Source organism: Oncorhynchus masou, chromosome 11 (assembly GCF_036934945.1).
Source record: "Oncorhynchus masou masou isolate Uvic2021 chromosome 11, UVic_Omas_1.1, whole genome shotgun sequence".
NCBI lineage: Eukaryota > Metazoa > Chordata > Actinopteri > Salmoniformes > Salmonidae > Oncorhynchus > Oncorhynchus masou.
This window is the reverse complement of record NC_088222.1, coordinates 31,083,674-31,101,323: the sequence shown is the minus strand read 5'-3', so window position 1 is coordinate 31,101,323 and position 17,650 is coordinate 31,083,674. Positions and strand designations below refer to the sequence as shown.

At 41.1% G+C, this 17,650-nt stretch overlaps 1 protein-coding gene across 1 annotated transcript; it reads left to right on the top strand.

Moving 5' to 3' along the window:
* Positions 1-7,539: 7,539 nt before the first annotated feature.
* LOC135548514 (guanine nucleotide-binding protein G(I)/G(S)/G(T) subunit beta-2-like) lies at positions 7,540-16,871 on the top strand. Its single transcript, XM_064978205.1, has 10 exons — positions 7,540-8,420; positions 12,013-12,120; positions 12,421-12,459; positions 12,702-12,808; positions 12,944-13,007; positions 13,412-13,574; positions 14,338-14,404; positions 14,554-14,755; positions 14,956-15,172; positions 15,475-16,871. The coding sequence occupies exons 2-10, from the start codon at positions 12,064-12,066 to the stop codon at positions 15,579-15,581; spliced, it is 1,023 nt and encodes a 340-aa protein (XP_064834277.1). The 5' UTR covers positions 7,540-8,420; positions 12,013-12,063; the 3' UTR covers positions 15,582-16,871.
* The last annotated feature ends 779 nt before the right edge of the window (positions 16,872-17,650 follow it).

Sequence of the window (17,650 nt, the reverse complement as noted above, 5' to 3'; positions counted from 1 at the left end):
TTATTTATTTTTATAAATAACACTGTTCACTTAACCTGGAAGCCAGCCGCTCCAACGTGTCGGAGGAAGCATCATACAACTGGCGACCGTGTCAGTGTGCATGTGCCCAGACCGCCACAGGAGCCACTAAGGCGCGATGGGACAAGGTAATCCCGGGCCTACCAAACTGAGATGCAGTACTTGAAAATTAACCCAATAAAATAAAAAATAACGAGGCTATATAAAGGGGGTACCGGCACCAAGTCAATGTGCGTGGGTACTGGTTAGTCGAGGTAATTTGTACATGTAGTTAGGGGTAAAGTGACTATGCATAGATAATAAACAGTGAGTAGCAGCAGTGTAAAAAACAAACAAATAGTCTGGGTGGCTATTTGATTAATTGGCTTGGGGGTAGAAGCCGTTAAAACCTCTTAGGGCTAGGGGGCAGTGTTCGGAAGTTCGTATTAATGATTTGCCCAAAGTAAACTGCCTGTTACTCAGGCCCAGAAGCTAGGATATGCATATGATTGGCAACATTGGATAGAAAACACTCTGAAGTTTCTAGAATTGTTACAATAATGTCGGTGAGTATAACAGAACTGATATCGCAGGTGAAAACCGAAAGAAAATCCATCTGGAAAATTATTTTTTTGAGGTCACAGTCCATTTCAATGCTTGTCTATGGGATATACAAATAAATAGCTCCCAGATTGCAGTTCATATGGCTTCCACTAGATGTCAAAAGTCTTTAGAAAGGGATTCAGGTTTGTTTTTTGAAAAATGATTAAGTCGTTGTAGTTTTTCCAAGGTGTCTCTCATTAGAAATATAGTTTTGTTGCGCGTGAATGAGGTGGACGCTCTTCGTTATTTATCTTCCCTATTGAAAATAATATTGTCCGTCTTAAATTTGATTGTTTATTTAGATTAGAGTACCTGAGTTTTAATTAGAAACATCATTTGACTTGTTTGGACGAACTTTACTGTTTACTTTTTGGATTCGTTTGTATGCAAGTTGAAAGAGTGGATTACTGAATCAAGCGCGCCAACTAAACTGACATTTTTGGGATATAAAGAAAGACTTTATCGAACAAAATGACCATTTGTTGTGTAGCTGAGACCCTTTTTGAAATCTGACAAAGCGGTTGGATTAACAAGAAGTTAAGCTTTTAAACGATGGAAGACACTTGTATTTTCATGAATGTTTAATATTACGATTTTGTAAATTGAATTTGGCACGCTCCAGCTGAACCGGATGTTGTCAATTTTGAACCCGCTAGCGGGATCCGTGCGCTAAGGGGGGCCTTTTGGACCTAGACTTGCTTTGAGGTAGCAGAGAGAACAGTCTATGAATAGGGTGACTGGAGTCTTTGACAATCTTTTGGGCCTTCCTAGTATATACAGTTGAAGTCGGAAGTTTACATACACCTTAGCCAAATACATTCAAACTCAGTTTTTTTGACATTTAATCCTAGTAAAAATTCCCTGTCTTAGGTCAGTTAGGATCACTACTTTATTTTAAGAATGTGAAATGTCAGAAGAATAGTAGAGATAATGATTTGTTTCCACTTTTATTTCTTTCATCACATTCCCAGTGGGTCAGAAGTTTACGTACACTAATACACTAATATTTGGTAACATTGCCTTTAAATAGTTTAATTTGGGTCAAACATTTTGGGTAGCCTTCCACAAGCTTCCTACAATAGGTTGGGTGAATTTTGGCCCATTCCTCCTGACAGAGTTTGTGTAACTGAGTCAGGTTTGTAGGCCTCCTTGCTCGCACACACTTTTTCAGTTCTGCCCACAAATGTTCTATAGCATTGAGGTCAGGGCTTTGTGATGGCCACTCCAATACCTTGACTTTGTTGTCCTTAAGCCATTTTCCACAACTTTGGAAGTATGCTTGGGGTCATTGTCCTTTGGGAAGACCCATTTCCGACAAAGCTTTAACTTCCTGACTGATGTCTTGAGATGTTGCTTCCATATATCCACATAATTTTCCTACCTCATGATGCCATCTGTTTTGTGAAGTGCAAAAGTCCCTCCTGCAGCAAAACACCCCCACAACATGATGCTTTGTGGTTGGGATGGTGTTCTTCGGCTTGCAAGCCTCCCCCTTTTTCCTCCGAAACATAACGATGGTCATTATGGCCAAACAGTTCTATTTTGTTTCATCAGACCATAGGACATGTCTCCAAAAAGTACGATCTTTGTCCCCATGTGCAGTTGCAAACCTTAGTCTGGCTTTTTTATGGCTGTTTTGGAGCAGTGGCTTCCTCCTTGCTGAGCGGCCTTTCAGGTCATGTCGATATAGGACTTGTTTTACTGTGGATATAGATACTTTTGTACCTGTTTCCCCCAGCATCTTTACAAGGTTCTTTGCTGTTGTTCTGAGATTAATGTGCACTTTTCGCACCAAAGTACGTTCATCTCTAGGAGACAGAATGCGTCTCCTTCCTGAGCGGTATGACGGATGCGTGGTCCCATGGTGTTTATACTTGTGTACTATTGTTGTACAGATGAACGTGGTACCTTTAGGCATTTGGAAATTTCTCCCAAGGATGAACCAGACTCGTGGAGGTCTACAATTTCTTTCTGAGGCCTTGGCTGATTTATTTTGATTTTCCCATGGTGTGAAGCAAAGTGGCACTGAGTGTGAAGGTAGGCCTTGAAATACATCCACAGGTACACCTCCAACTGACTCAAATTATGTCAATTAGCCAATAAGAAGCTTCTTGAGCCATGACATCATTTTCTGGAATTTTCCAAGCTGTTTAAAGGCACAGTCAAATTAGTGTATGTAAACTTCTGACAAGGTAGATGTCCTAACCGACTTGACAAAACTATAGTTTGTTAACAAGAAATTTGTGGAGTGGTTGAAAAACAAGTTTTAATTACTCCAAATTAAGTGTATGTAACTTCCGACTTCAACTGTAGGTCCTTGTTGGCAGTAAGCTTAGTCACAGTGATGTACTGGGCCGTACACACGACCCTCTGTAGCGCCTTACGGTCAGATGCCGAGCAGTTGCCATACCATATCACATACACATGGTTAGCAGATGTTAATGCAAGTGTAGCGAAATGCTTGTGTTTCTAGTTCAACAATTCCCCAACAACTACCTAATACACACAACTCTAAAGGTGTGAATTAGAATGTGTACATGTAAGTTGATGGATGAGCGATGGCTGAGCGGCATTTACAAGGTGCAATAAATGGTCTAAAATATAGTATATACATGTGATATGAGTAATGTAAGATATGTAAACATTATTGAAGTGGCATTATTTAGTGTGCATTATATAAAGTGATTAGTGATCCATTTATTAAAGTGGCTAGTGATTGGGTCTCAATGTAGTGATTGGGTCTCGAACTAGACACTAATGCACTTGTCATCTTGCTCAGTTGTGCACCGGGGCCTCCCACTCCTCTTTCTATTCTGGTCACCTCCCTGACCAAGGCCCTTCTCCCCCAATTGCTCAGTTTGTCCAGGAGGACAGCTCTTGGAAGAGTCTTGGTGGTTCCAAACTTCTTCCATTTAAGAATGATTTAGGCCACTGTGTTCTTGGGGACCTCCAATGCTGCAGAAATGTTTTGGTACCCTTCCTCAGATCTGTGCCTTGACACAATCCTGTCTCAGAGCTCTACGGACAATTCCTTCAACCTTATGGCTTGGTTTTTGCTCTGACATGCACTGTAAACTGTGGGACCTTATATAGACAGGTGTGTGCCTCTCCAAATCATGTCAAATCAATTCAATTTATCAAGTGGTAGAAACATCTCAAGGATGTTTCATTTTTTTTATATACATTTGCAAAAATGTCTAAAAACCTGTTTTCACTTTTTCATTATGGGGTATTGTGTGTAGATTGAGGAAAAAATGCATGTAATCAATTTTAGAATAAGGCTGTAACGCAACAAAATATGGAAAAATGGAAGGGGTCTGAATACTTTCCGAATGCACTGTATATGGAATTGTTTTCAATTGATTTTGAATTTTAAGACCTCTTAAGGCATAAAATAAATATATACAAAAATGATTTGATACATATTTTGGGTCCGTTACTGCTATTAGCCAAAGTAAACGCATTGAATAACAGATTCTCTACATTGAACAACAGATATCCCCCCAAAGCAATCTAAAGGAAGTTTCTATCCTATATCTGATAGATATTAAAAAAAGATCAGGAAACATTTTATTCATTTTTTTTTTTACATGTATGTAACCCCTTATTTTTTACACAAAACAGTCTCCATAACTTTCCATATTTTTTTTGACTGGTTACCGGGAGACATTCAGACAACTGTACGTGTTCGTGAGAGAGTCTCACCTTTACACAGATGGGTCATTTTAGTGTGTAGTAGCCCAAACTGTTCGGCCGCTACAGGCAGAAGTTGGCAGATCGGCTGTACCGACTTCAGACGAGTCCCAAGACGCTTGTGGGGGTCGTAGACTTTAGAGCTGTTATGTAAAATAGATTTTTTTTTAAATGCTTGATTATATACAAAGTTCAATTTCTGAACCATAAATTATCTTTCCTGGTCAATTTCCAAATGTACTGTACTTATGTATTTCTTCTTCTTAGAATTAGTTCTCTCCCCTATAACACAGATGCAACTTCAAGGGGCCAAGGGGTTGAATACAAGTAAGTGAAGCATTATTCATGACAAAATCCATTGGAGGATGTATTCTCTCCTGCTAAGTACTGAATGAATTTCAGAGGTGAAACAAGCCCCTTTATTGTAATCATTCTTTCAATTAGGACAAGCATCATATTCCCCAGCATCATATTCACCACAGCAGCATGTGGAGGACAGCCATGGATGTAATTCATTCACTTTTCCCAGATGACTTATCCTATCTGTTCTTTTGTGCACAGTATTTCATTTCAATGTACTGTTTCAAACAGGGCCTACATTGAGACACTTCAACGTGCCAAATTATGGCGGTAGACATGAAGGTAAGAACATGAAAGAAAACAGAAAGAAAACAGAGCCCTTAGGGAAGTAGTTAAGGTGTTAAGGAGTGGGCAATCAGTTGAGAACATAACTTGCATATCTACTTTTGGTGTATAATTGTTTTTAGGGGTGTGACAGTGATTAAGTGCTTATTTTTTTCTATAGGTCCGGGTTGTATTGGACCGATGGGCCAATGGGTCGGTGGGAGATTTGTCCTTGCCTGATGATTTCAATCTCCCGATGGGGGACCGACAAGGACTGGAGTTGCTGGAGACCAGGCTGAGCCAGGACACCGAGCTCCAGGAGAGACTGTGTGCTCAGAAATGTATATAGCCATTGCTTTTTCCGGGAAGGAGCAAGAGACGTTGAACTTTGACCCTGTTGTTGCGACCGTTGTCTCGGATTTACATTTACTATGTTACTTCTACCCCTAAGTCCAGGTTGGAAATGTACATTTGTGACTGCACTGGGCCATTAAGGGTAGGTTTAGTGTAGCTTAACTTCTTCCTGTGAGAAGTAATTGGTAGCTTGGTAAACTATATTTTCAGAGTAGCTTCACCAGCACTGTTCCTATCCTACTCTTACAGTCAGTGTCATTAGGAACTGGGCTTCATATTGATGTGACCCAACAATGTATCCAAGGACTTCATGGCCATAGTAGGTGACATTTTCATAAAATAGGAATACATTGCATTTTATGAAAATGATGGTCTCTGTTTTGTTGAATGTTCACTGCCACCCACTGTTTAAGCAAAGAACTGAGCATCAAATCAGCATCAGCCTCTCTTGCTTGCAAAAAATAATGGAGAGTGAAATGCACCATTGTGTTTATCTAAAGGTTTAATCAAAGCTTTATGGTGAAAAGATAAGAGCGGTCACCTGGTTTTGGAATTTAATCCAGTTAACAATGCCCTTTTAAGTAAAGCATATTAAATGTGGACTTTGCTCTGATTAGGGTAGACCCTATTGGAACAAAAACATCTGATAATTTATGCTTATGTGTAGTTAAGGAAGAGATTTTTAGTGGCATGTATAATATTTGCATGCATGTGTATTTTCAATCTGTGGATGTATGGCTCCTTGTGTCCATCTCTTTGCTCAAGCCCTTGCTGTTGCTAGGCAACCTATCCTCATTTACTACAGTCCCTTATGGCCTGCAGAGGGACAGGGCAGGTGGGATATACCATTGCCTTACTTTGTGTAGGGGATGGATGCTTGTCCCTGCCTATAATATTGCAGCCTCGCTGTTTCACTTCCTTGGATGTCCAAGCCCTATCACCCCTTTGTCTGACAGAGTGCACTGCAGCCAGATCCAGAGATGGTAGAGTCTACTTTATTCTGTTGAACTTCAAAGTACACCTTTCGACTTTTCCAATGACCTTTTGCAATACACTGACACACAGAGTGTCAACAAGAGCAAATCATGCATTCTCTTTAGATGTGTGTTGATCATTTACCTATCCACAGACTATGGCAGATCCTGACTCCCATTCAACCAAAACCAGTCACTAGATTTCTGGGGTCAGCCCCCCAAATCAGATTATGAGTTAGCTTTTTTGACTGATCGAGGGCCTAGGTAATCCCCCACCCTAGGGTCATTATTATAAATTATCATTAATGGTATGTTTGGTTAAAAAATGGTCTGCTCTAGTCAAACCATGGGAATATATTTCTCAGGCCCATATGGCCATTTAGTACCAGCTGTTTGGTTCTGGTTTACTCCTGTCTTATAAATGCATTAAAATATAAGAATATAATTATTATGTATATATTGTGTGTGTGTGTTATGTGGGTCTCTAAGTTTAATGACAGTTTAAAAATGCATTAGATATAAGAATACTGATTATGCATACTATGTATTGTGTGTGTGTGTGTGTGTGTGTGTGTGTGTGTGTGTGTGTGTGTGTGTGTGTGTGTGTGTGTGTGTGTGTGTGTGTGTGTGTGTGTGTGTGTGTGTTCATGCACAGGCCTCTGACCTTTTTATCACACTGTAACCTTCACACAGTCTTTTGACAGTAAATAAAGACCAAGGTTTTAAAAAATCTGGACAGACAGAGGATTTAGAAATGAGCGGATTACTCACTATCATGAATATAAAACCATGGCTTGATAAAAACCCATCTCTCACCAGCCTATGGCCTTGCTCTCTCACACCCACATCTGCTAATTATTAAATAATCCTTAGGTGTATAGCCTACATCTCCTGGGATAATACAGTGCTTCAGAGTAATTAGTCTACTATGAGGTATTAATTACACAAGTAGTTTAATCAAAACGTGAAGGGGACGAAGTAAGAAATCTGCTATGAGTGATGAATTGAGGCCGATTGGAGCCACTTCAACAGTTATTTTTTTCTAGGTGGGTGGGCTCTTGTAGTAATTTTCCTACACTAGAAGTAGTTAACGCTATAAGTGCACACTGTACTGTGAGATATAGTCGTAGGCCTAATCAATAACTAAGACACGAAAGGGGTTCTCATAAAGGAGACAAATGCGGCCCTGTGATGTTCAAGATCTGCAGTAGATCGAGGACCATCTGAGAGTCATCCCACCCGTAGCCTATCGAGTAGACATCAGAGGGGGGTTCTAAAATGGTACAGTCTCTCCGAAATGGGTGTGGTTGAATCGTGTTTACGAGATCTAACGTTAGCAAGCGCAGACCGGGTGATTTAATCTGAAACTACGTTATTTTATTATAATACTGCAATTTAGAGCTTTGAATACAAAAACACCTCATGCGAATATGCATTAGGCCTATTGCATGTTTAAAAAAAAAATTGTGTACCAATGGGTGGGTTTCCTGCTCCTCCGGCAAGATAGCCCAGTCGCTTTTAAATTATAATTTAAAAATTTCTCTCAAGAGTTTAAGACTCTGTGTTTGGCAATTTATTTAATAATTCATTTTTTGACGAGGAGGCGACGGTCATTACGAAGCGAGGGAGTGAGGGGAGAGAAGGAGGAGGAAGATATCCGCGAACGAGCAGAGGAGGAAGGAAGCGAGGATCACGAAAACCACAATCAAGAGAAAAACTGAGTCACAAAAAAGCTATTTACTAATTTCATATGGTTCAATGCATTTTCTTTGATGCGTGGACAGATTGCAATTGTGTTCAATCGGCTCCAACAAAGATGTTTTCGAGTTTATGAAGGTCTCGGGCGTAGAAAGGCAAACCATTCTGAAGAGGAAACGGGAACACAACAGCAGAACTCATCTTTTCAAGGGGTCCAGTCAAACGGAGATATGGTGTCTCTGTACTTCGATCTAATATTTATTTGATGTGTAGCCTACATTGGAGATTCACTGAGCAAAAATCTAGAGAAGACAAGGAGCCGAGAGGATATTGAAAATATCTGCATATTTCTGTCCCTATATTGTTTTATTTTCTAAGGAAAAAGGGGCCAATAAACATCCCCAGCCTTTTTGAAACATTAAATCCAGACTGTATTCGAGAAAGACTACCAACCTCATCGGAAACATTACCTAACAGGTAGCCAGCCATCCATTATAAAATGCTGTCAGAATTGTCATGGATGTAAGATGGCTGGATGATGTAGCCTACCAGTGATGGGCCTATTCATGACTAGGCTCATCATTTCGCTGAAATTATATTTCAACTGTATGTTTTGGTAGCCTAAATATAGACATATGGACGAACATCCCCACTGTACCAAATGTTTTTCTATTTGCATATAGCATAGCTTGCTGTACATTCTTGCGATAACCTATATTAACACAGGCAACCCCGTAAAGTGTTTGCATATTTAGCGGCTTGGAAAAATTACACGGTTGCCAGGGTGTCAGTGCCATTAACCACGAATGCCAGGGGTTTACTGCTATAATCGTGGAATTATGGCCTTAAATTCATCAAGTAGCTTAACAGCTATCTATATCAAGTAGCCTCCATACATTTGTGGGTACTGGGTAGGCTACTGTTGCTTGTAGTGAGGGAGTAGCCTAGCCGTCTGAGCTGCGCCCCAAGGCCGATGTAAGCAACCTATTTGTTGATGAGGGAGGGCTATTCTACAGTGTCTATGCTGCAATTTGACCTTAAAATGGATTTGACATTTTATGCAAGGAATTTATTTAGAATTATATTATAGAAAATGATGCTGCAATGCACTCAATCCAATAAGGCTAATATAATGTGCTTATTACTTTAGCACTCTTGGTTCGCTGTGAAATGTCAAGCGACTAGACCAAGCAGGCTATAGTTTACTGAGCATGAACATAAGGGGTGGGGCCACACTGTATTTTGCATTAATTTTTTCCAAATGAGAAGCAAGTCTTTGACCTATAGTTTAGGTAGCTTCTGTCTGTCAGTTGTCATGGGTAATATATTGTCTTTGATCTATAGTTTAGGTAGCTTCTGTCTGTCAGTTGTCATCTGTAATATATTGTCTTTGACCTATAGTTTAGGCAGCTTCTGTCTGTCAGTTGTCATGGGTAATATATTGTCTTTGACCTATAGTTTAGGTAGCTTCTGTCTGTCAGTTGTCATGGGTAATATATTGTCTTTGACCTATAGTTTAGGTAGCTTCTGTCTGTCAGTTGTCATGGGTAATATATTGTCTTTGACCTATAGTTTAGGTAGCTTCTGTCTGTCAGTTGTCATGGGTAATATATTGTCTTGGAGAAAATGCTTAATAAGCTATTATGGTGACATTGATGGCCACCTATTCAGCACAGGACATGTGCTGAGGTCCACAACCACATATAGTCAATAAGGATCATTTACATCCAGCACTGCCCTGTGCTTTGCATCATTTTATACATCTTTCAAAATGATTTTACTAGTGGACAAACACTTCTTGAACCAATTCTACCAGAAATGCTCCCTTAAAATGATGTTCTTGAGGGAGGGTTAGGAACTGGAACGCATGTCCAGACAACAACAGAATGGGTTGGTGACTGCCTGGCAAGGTGGATTGCATTGCACATACTGTCCAGAAAGCATTGGGGAAAGGAGGAAACCAAAAAAGGGCCATTTCATGATGTCAGTGGGCGATGGTGTATCATCCCATCCCATGATGCCCAGTCCTCTCTTCTCCCACCCTGGTATCTGATGGTGATGCACCACCACCAACCACTCAGTGCTTTATTGGCTAAATGAGCAGCTGCGCCAGGAGACTGGGACCCACCAATTTCCCCTGGTCGCCTTCCATTAGTGCTGTGTGATCCATCTGGTTGGAGGTTCCCACCGGGAACAATGACCCAGTTAATTTCTCCTCTCCCTAGCCTAGTAGATGGTGATGATGTGGATGTTCCTGTTTGTTTGTGTATGTGGAGTTGGAGGCCTTTAATAACATGGCACATGTGATGTGAGTGTTAGGTAATGTTAACATTGAGGCACTGGGATTAGAGGAAATATGTAAAATGTGAACACTAAATGTGATAGTACCTGACACTGCTGCATGAGCACCTGTCTGTGAATGCATTTTATTTTTTTAATATGTGTTTTTTTACAAGTACCGGTACGCCGCCACCGAAAGAGGTACAGTATCGACAGTGATGCAAATCAAATGTGCAAAGCAGAGTACAATGGTCAGAGGTATTTCATCGGTGTCTTAACGGATTTGAATAGGCCCACAAACTCATGCAAATACTAGTGCCAATTTTTGAGTAGGATTTGAATGTGAAACCTCTCTCTCTTCGAATTCCCTGTGCATGTGATCAAAAACATGTCTGTAGTGCTAATCATGTTGATATGGAAGTGTATGGTACAACAAATAATGTTTTGGTGAATTTAAATAATACAAATAGGCCTACCATAGTATTTTCAGTCACATTCAACTGTGACGGTAACAATCGAGGTCTAGCAGGGGAAAATGTAGTAATTTGGAAATGTAGTTTGTGATAATGCTAGTGTCAGCCATTTTCAGTGTATTTCACTAGATTATCGAGATCTTGCTGTAAAATAGTTTTCATTCGTTTTGATACTGCAGCTTGAACAATGACATTTTGTGTCCACTCGAATCGACCATAAACGCAGCAATGTTGAATCATTAACAAGTCCTTGTTAAAACATAGTAATAGCCAGATAATAACATAGTAATTATGCTAATATCCCACTGGCAAATTCCAAATGTAACGATAGCTATGCTAAATAGAGATTCAAAATGTCATTTTTATTTTATTTATTCAAGTAGGCAAGTCAGTTAAGAACAAATTCTTATTTACAATGGTGGACTACCCCAGCCAAACCCTAACCCAGACGACGCTGGGCCAATTGTGCACTGCCCTATGGGACTCCCAATCGCATCTGGTTGTGATATAGCCTAGAATCGAACCAGGGCCTATAGTGACACCTCTAGCACTGTGATACTGTGACTTAGACCGCTGCGCCACCCGGGAGCCCCCTTTTAGAACACAACACAAACACGCATACATTTTGTTCAATGTGCTTGTAATGAATGATAAATGCCTGCCTGCCTGCAGTAATCCTAATCTTGTTTCTGTGCATTAAGTGGTTTGTGGATATCAGAGAGAGCCCATTAAATGATGAAGCTGTCTCTCAGATTATGCCAGATTAGAGATTATTCTCCACAGTTAAACCAGACAAGGCTGTACTAGCATAAATATACAGATTACAGAGCTTTACGTATTTTAGATGTGCTATGTTAGTAAACCGTGCACTTAAAATACTGAATTAAGAATTATTTTATATGACCAATTTACTCTGATTCTTGCTGCCGCTCTGCAGCCATGTTTGTGATGGTGTTAAACAACTAGCCTCCAGGTGAAATATGCCAAAATGATTAGGATCAGATCAAACCCATTGATCAGGTTGAGACCAGCAGAGGACCACGAGACCTCTGATGTAGTTGGAGTCGATTACTCACCATGATAACACTGCAATCAAATCATGCAATCTGATACGCATGCCATGTACAAACATAGCGCATATTACATTACAAGCAGATTGGTTTGTTCTGACGCAGGCACTGTCCATCATTCTAATTGGACATTTCTGCTCTTAGATGGAGTCCTAATTTTGAACTTGATATCTCAGTCTGGGCGATCTACATGAATGTTTTAAGTTTAAATTCTCATGCTGTTTTTCCATCCTTTGTCCCCACCAGGTGACTGACTGAGTGACAGAGGACTTCGACGAGGCCAGGGACCAATCCAAAATGAGCGAGCTGGAGCAGCTGCGTCAGGAGGCGGAGCAACTTAGGAACCAGATAAGAGTATGTGTGTCAGAGAATGTTACTGATCTGGGCACACATTTACAAAGAGTCCCAAAGGCTTGGCATGCTGATCTAGGATCAGTTTTGCCTTTTCGATTACAGGATATATCCTAGATCAGCAATCCTACTCTGAAATGCTTTATGATCTCAATGAAAGCAGTAAAACCATTGGGTCTAGAAGAGAAGGGGGTTGGTGGAAAAGGGAGTAGGTCTCACACACCATATTGAGAGGTGGTATATTTGCCTGGGTGAGATTGAGAGAGATTGCTGATGCTTGTCTAACCACTCTCTGTCTCTTAGGATGCCAGGAAAGCATGTGGGGACTCAACCCTGACACAGGTATGTATCACAGATACCCACATAAAAGAGAGTATGGCTGTGTTCTGACAGCCAGCCCAATTCTCATCTTTTTTTCACTAATTGATATTTTGCCCAATCAGATCAGCTCTGTAAAAGATCTGATGTGAAAAGGTCTGATGTGCGAAAAAAGATCAGAATACAGTGCACTACATTGACACAGTAACCCTGTGATGAACTTGTCTTCTTTACATTGCTTTTCTGTGTGTTTGTGTGTCAACCAGATAACGTCAGGTCTGGATCCCGTGGGGAGGATTCAGATGCGGACGAGGCGCACTCTCCGTGGCCACCTAGCTAAGATCTATGCCATGCACTGGGGCACAGACTCTAGGTGGGTGTAACGTTATGCCAACCCATGAGGGGGCTTCTCCCTCTCTTCACACTCTCTCACTCATATACCACACATGGCGGTACAAGCAGTGCTTTTTCTGATGAGGTATAACACAATGGCTCTTTGTCTCCGCAGGCTCCTGGTCAGCGCCTCTCAAGATGGAAAACTGATCATCTGGGACAGCTACACCACTAACAAGGTGAGAGCTGCACCCAAATAACAACATCTCCCCTGGTCTCACCAAGGTCCTGGAAAGGTTGACTCACTCTCAGCAAACTAGGCAGCTTTCAGGGATTGGAAATTAAATGGGAGCCAACTGTGTGTTTTGTCTCATCTCATACTTCTACTTACATCATAACCTACCAGAGTCACTTTGCCATTCAAACATTGTAAATTATATTATGCAATGGCTCCCCCTGAAAAGATTCCACAAATTCAATACAGAGGAAGCACAATGAACTACTATTCTGCTCCTGCTCTGTCTGGATGTGGACTTGGCTCTGGACACCTGCCTGGCCCCGTTTACGATACTACGCTCTCCTTGTCCATGGCCATGCCTTTATTCTGTGACACACAGTGACCAACTCTTATCCCCCCCTCCAGATGCATGCTATCCCCCTGCGCTCCTCCTGGGTGATGACCTGTGCGTATGCCCCCTCTGGTAACTACGTGGCCTGTGGAGGTCTGGACAACATCTGTTCCATCTACTGCTTGAAGACCCGCGAGGGCAACGTCAGGGTCAGCAGGGAATTACCCGGACACACAGGTGAAGAAGAATTACTACACACAAATACCTATGTGACTAAGCTTGAGTCATTTTGTGTTCATTTTTATTGAGAAATCATGGAAGTGTCTTAGCTAGGTTATGTGAGTTTATTTGATCCTCCCTGATTCTAACTTCCCCAGTGACACTACATATGGTTGTGTATGCAGTTCAGTTGAGTAGTCCTACCTGTTCCCTGTTCCACTGGGATCCCCAGGTCCCAAACCCCTAAACAAGGAAGACTTTAATTCACATGGCTAATTAGTCACAGGGCAACACAATTATAATGAGCTGAGACATCAGCCTGAAAACCTAGTGAGTCCCTTAGCTGTGTTACAGCGCTAGCTCACCTGGGGCTTTTAAATTACCCACATTCGGGAGGACGGGTATTGTTGAAATGAAGTCTTCCTCCTCGATCACACCTACAGCATCATTTCGCAAAATGGTACGCAGCATCATCTGGATATGTGTGCAACGAAAGTTCCAACATTCACGTTCTGCTACCATTTCTGTCAAGCCGTCTACGCATACAGTCTGACGCACGTACACGTTCAATAAGTCCAATGTATGCACAGCACAGAACGCACTGCAACTGCCTCTGCAACTCAATGCTGCAAGGCAAACGCAGCATTCCATTGGAAATGAATGTACTTCTGGTGTACCAAAATGTAATGAAGCTGTTGGTGTGATGGAGGCGTTAGTAGGAGCACCATACATTGATATGGTGTGGTCAGTGTTCTACAAGATGTTTTTATTTGTGCTACAGGTTACCTGTCCTGTTGCCGTTTCATCGATGACAACCAAATCATCACAAGCTCAGGAGACACTACCTGGTGAGTCCTGATGGATCGGTAACCAAGGCTGATGGAGAATGCAAATATAAATATACGTAACTTGCTATGAACTAGCCTAACCTTACACTCAAAATGATCTGATAGCAGTTGTTAAATCCAGTGGGTCGCGCTTCTGTTCTCTTACCCAGTGCACTGTGGGACATCGAGACAAGCCAGCAGACCACGGTGTTTTCGGGCCACAGCGGTGACGTCATGAGCCTGTCCCTGTCTCCAGACTTCCGCACCTTTGTGTCCGGGGCCTGTGACGCCTCCATTAAGCTGTGGGACATCAGGGACAGCATGTGCCGACAGACGTTCACAGGCCATGAGTCTGATATCAACGCAGTCTGTGTGAGTGTGCTGACCTGCTTTCTGGTTCATGTCATGGCAGTAAGCCAGGAAACCATACTCTAAGACATGTCACCTTTCCCAAAGTCCCTCATGTTAGCTGCACTAGCTAATTCTGAGTGTCTAATGTACCTAATGCTGATATAACCCATGGCTGTCACTCCCTCTCTCTCTCTCTCTCTCTCTCTCTCTCTCCTCTACAGTTCTTTCCCAACGGCAGCGCCTTTGCCACCGGCTCCGACGACGCCACCTGCAGGCTGTTTGACCTGCGCGCCGACCAGGAGCTCAGCCTGTACTCTCACGACAACATCATCTGTGGCATCACCTCCGTGGCCTTCTCCCGCTCCGGACGGCTGCTGCTGGCCGGCTACGACGACTTCAACTGCAACATCTGGGATGCCATGAAGGGAGATCGAGCAGGTCAGTGGGTTGTGGTGGGGTGGATCAGGAGCGAGCGGCTGTCATTTAGCTGGCAGCCATTGTTGTATAGTTGTGTCTGGCTATGCATCAGACCCGTGACTGAAAACAACTGATCAAAAAGGGAATGTTATATCTTCTGATTTCATTGAGATGTTAGACTTCAATTCACAAGCTGATCTCAGTCAAATGTAAATCAACCCTGTCTCCGTGTCACAGTTCAGGGGAATTTCAAGATGGTGGATTGATGAGATCGCTAACCAGGACACCATATGTTAACACTTGTTTGTCCCTCTCTGTGTCAGGAGTGTTAGCCGGCCATGACAATCGCGTGAGCTGTCTAGGTGTGACTGATGATGGCATGGCGGTGGCCACTGGGTCCTGGGACAGCTTCCTCAAGATCTGGAACTGACAAGTTACCTGAGCCATGCACACATTACACACACACACACACATACACATACCCACACGCAAACACAATATTGATCATACAAAGTATTCACATCTCACATTTTGGTACACATAGTTTGCACTGTATTCACACTGTACGTAAAGATGTACACATACACACATACACATTAAAACATTGTACATAATATATATATATAACGCCAATTAGGTATGAGTTTACACAGACACACAAATGCCACTTGCAATTGTACATGTTACCAATCACATTGTATGCAGGAAGAGTCCACCAGAATTACAAACAAATGCCCACACTACCCACAACAGATATATAGGTACACAGTACACACACACAGTTATAATACATTTGTAATTCGAACTACCATTAAAGACGTGACCAAATTCAATAAAATCCTGACATATGCTAAACTAAAACACGCATTTGAAATGTCACAATTTACCAGATTTTTCAACACAAATGTGTTCACACACACACACACACACACACACACACACACACAAACACTCAAACTTTAAGTGCATGCACACATACATGCGCACACAAACATACAAAAATATATACATGCACACACATCTACAGTACATTATTTCTGAGCGAAACTCCAACTCTTGAGCTAAATGGGGGAGACAATTCTGTTTTTCGTTTGTTTACTCTGAAGTCCCAAATATCCTTAAATCTGATTTTCTGTGCTATAGTAGGTTTGTGTGTCTCTGTAACAGGGTGAAAAAAGTCACAGTTGAAGGAATAGAGAGTGATGGGCTGGAAAAGCATGGTAATAAGTGAATCCAACAACACTCAAGACACTACAGACAGGGAGATAGAGAGCAGAAAGAATGCCCAACTTTCCACAGTGACACTGTTAAAGGAAAATCAAGATAAACCATCAATTCTTAAAGTTTCTTCTGGCTCAAACAAAATGCTATCATGTAGTTACTGTTTTTATAGATATGTACACCCACATATATAAGTAAATATATGATAGTTTTGATTTTGATGTTTTTGTTGTATTAATTTTTTACGCCTATTTTATTCATGTTTTCCCTGTGTGCCTCAGATACACTTTAAGGATAATTAATAGAGAATAATGATGAAATTAAACTAAATGAAATCAATAAAATGAGAGATTCATAAGGTGAGCGAGATTATCAAGAGACAACTCTCAAATAAGCAGGGGGCAATATTCATACTTTGACTTTGTCAATATATTATGTCAACTTTATGATGGTATACATTGTACATACTATTAATAAATACACGTAGCCTCTCTTGCCAGTTTTGGCCAGTTGTGTACTTCTTTTTTAACATTGTAATTTGTGTGTCTAAAACCATGCATGGTAGTTTTCAAGGGAGATATATGGGGATCCTGTTCAGCACAACTTCAACATAAACAGTGAATTTTACATGCTTTGATGACCCAATTTAACCTTGATGAAACCTACCTGATGTCCAGATTTCTGCTCTATTTTCTCAACACACTACTTACTATAGACTGATTAATGATATAAATAGTTACTGGTCATTTTTAGAATGCTCAGATAATGTATTCATGTTTCGTTCCGATTCTTTACCCTTTTTCCAGAAGTGTGCACCCGTTCCCTCCCCCACATGGGGATTGGATTGGTGCATACCAAGACCAGAGGGAGTTCCCAACAAGTTTATATATACACTAGATGATAACCTGTTTTGAAGCCACTGTACCTCCATCTTGGCACACCCAACCGTTGTAAAACATATTTTGGAAGCTAAAAAAATGCATTTATTTAACGTCTAAATTTGTATTGACAAGTTTATTATATTAGACGCTTTAATTCATACTTATATGTGAGCTAAACATACAAATAAAATAAAAATATTCAAATGTTTTCCTTAAAGTATAATTGTTTAAAGTTCTAAATGTTACTGTCCCCACTACAACATTATTTAAATACATGTAATGTTGTCCTTGAAACATTTACTTGAAATACTGTAGAATTCCATTCATTAATTTGGACTCCTTCATCCGGAGTGCCAATATGGCCGACCGGTGGCGTCAAAGCATCTCATTCGCCAAT

What these genes read in the sequence shown, in the direction of transcription:
- LOC135548514 (XM_064978205.1), top strand. Translation starts at nt 12,064, where the DNA reads ATGAGCGAGCTGGAGCAGCTGCGTCAGGAGGCGGAGCAACTTAGGAAC. An exon ending in AACTTAGGAACCAGATAAGA is followed by an intron (nt 12,121 to 12,420) that starts GTATGTGTGTCA and finishes TCTGTCTCTTAG; the next exon opens with GATGCCAGGAAAGCATGTGG. An exon ending in CATGAAGGGAGATCGAGCAG is followed by an intron (nt 15,173 to 15,474) that starts GTCAGTGGGTTG and finishes TCTCTGTGTCAG; the next exon opens with GAGTGTTAGCCGGCCATGAC.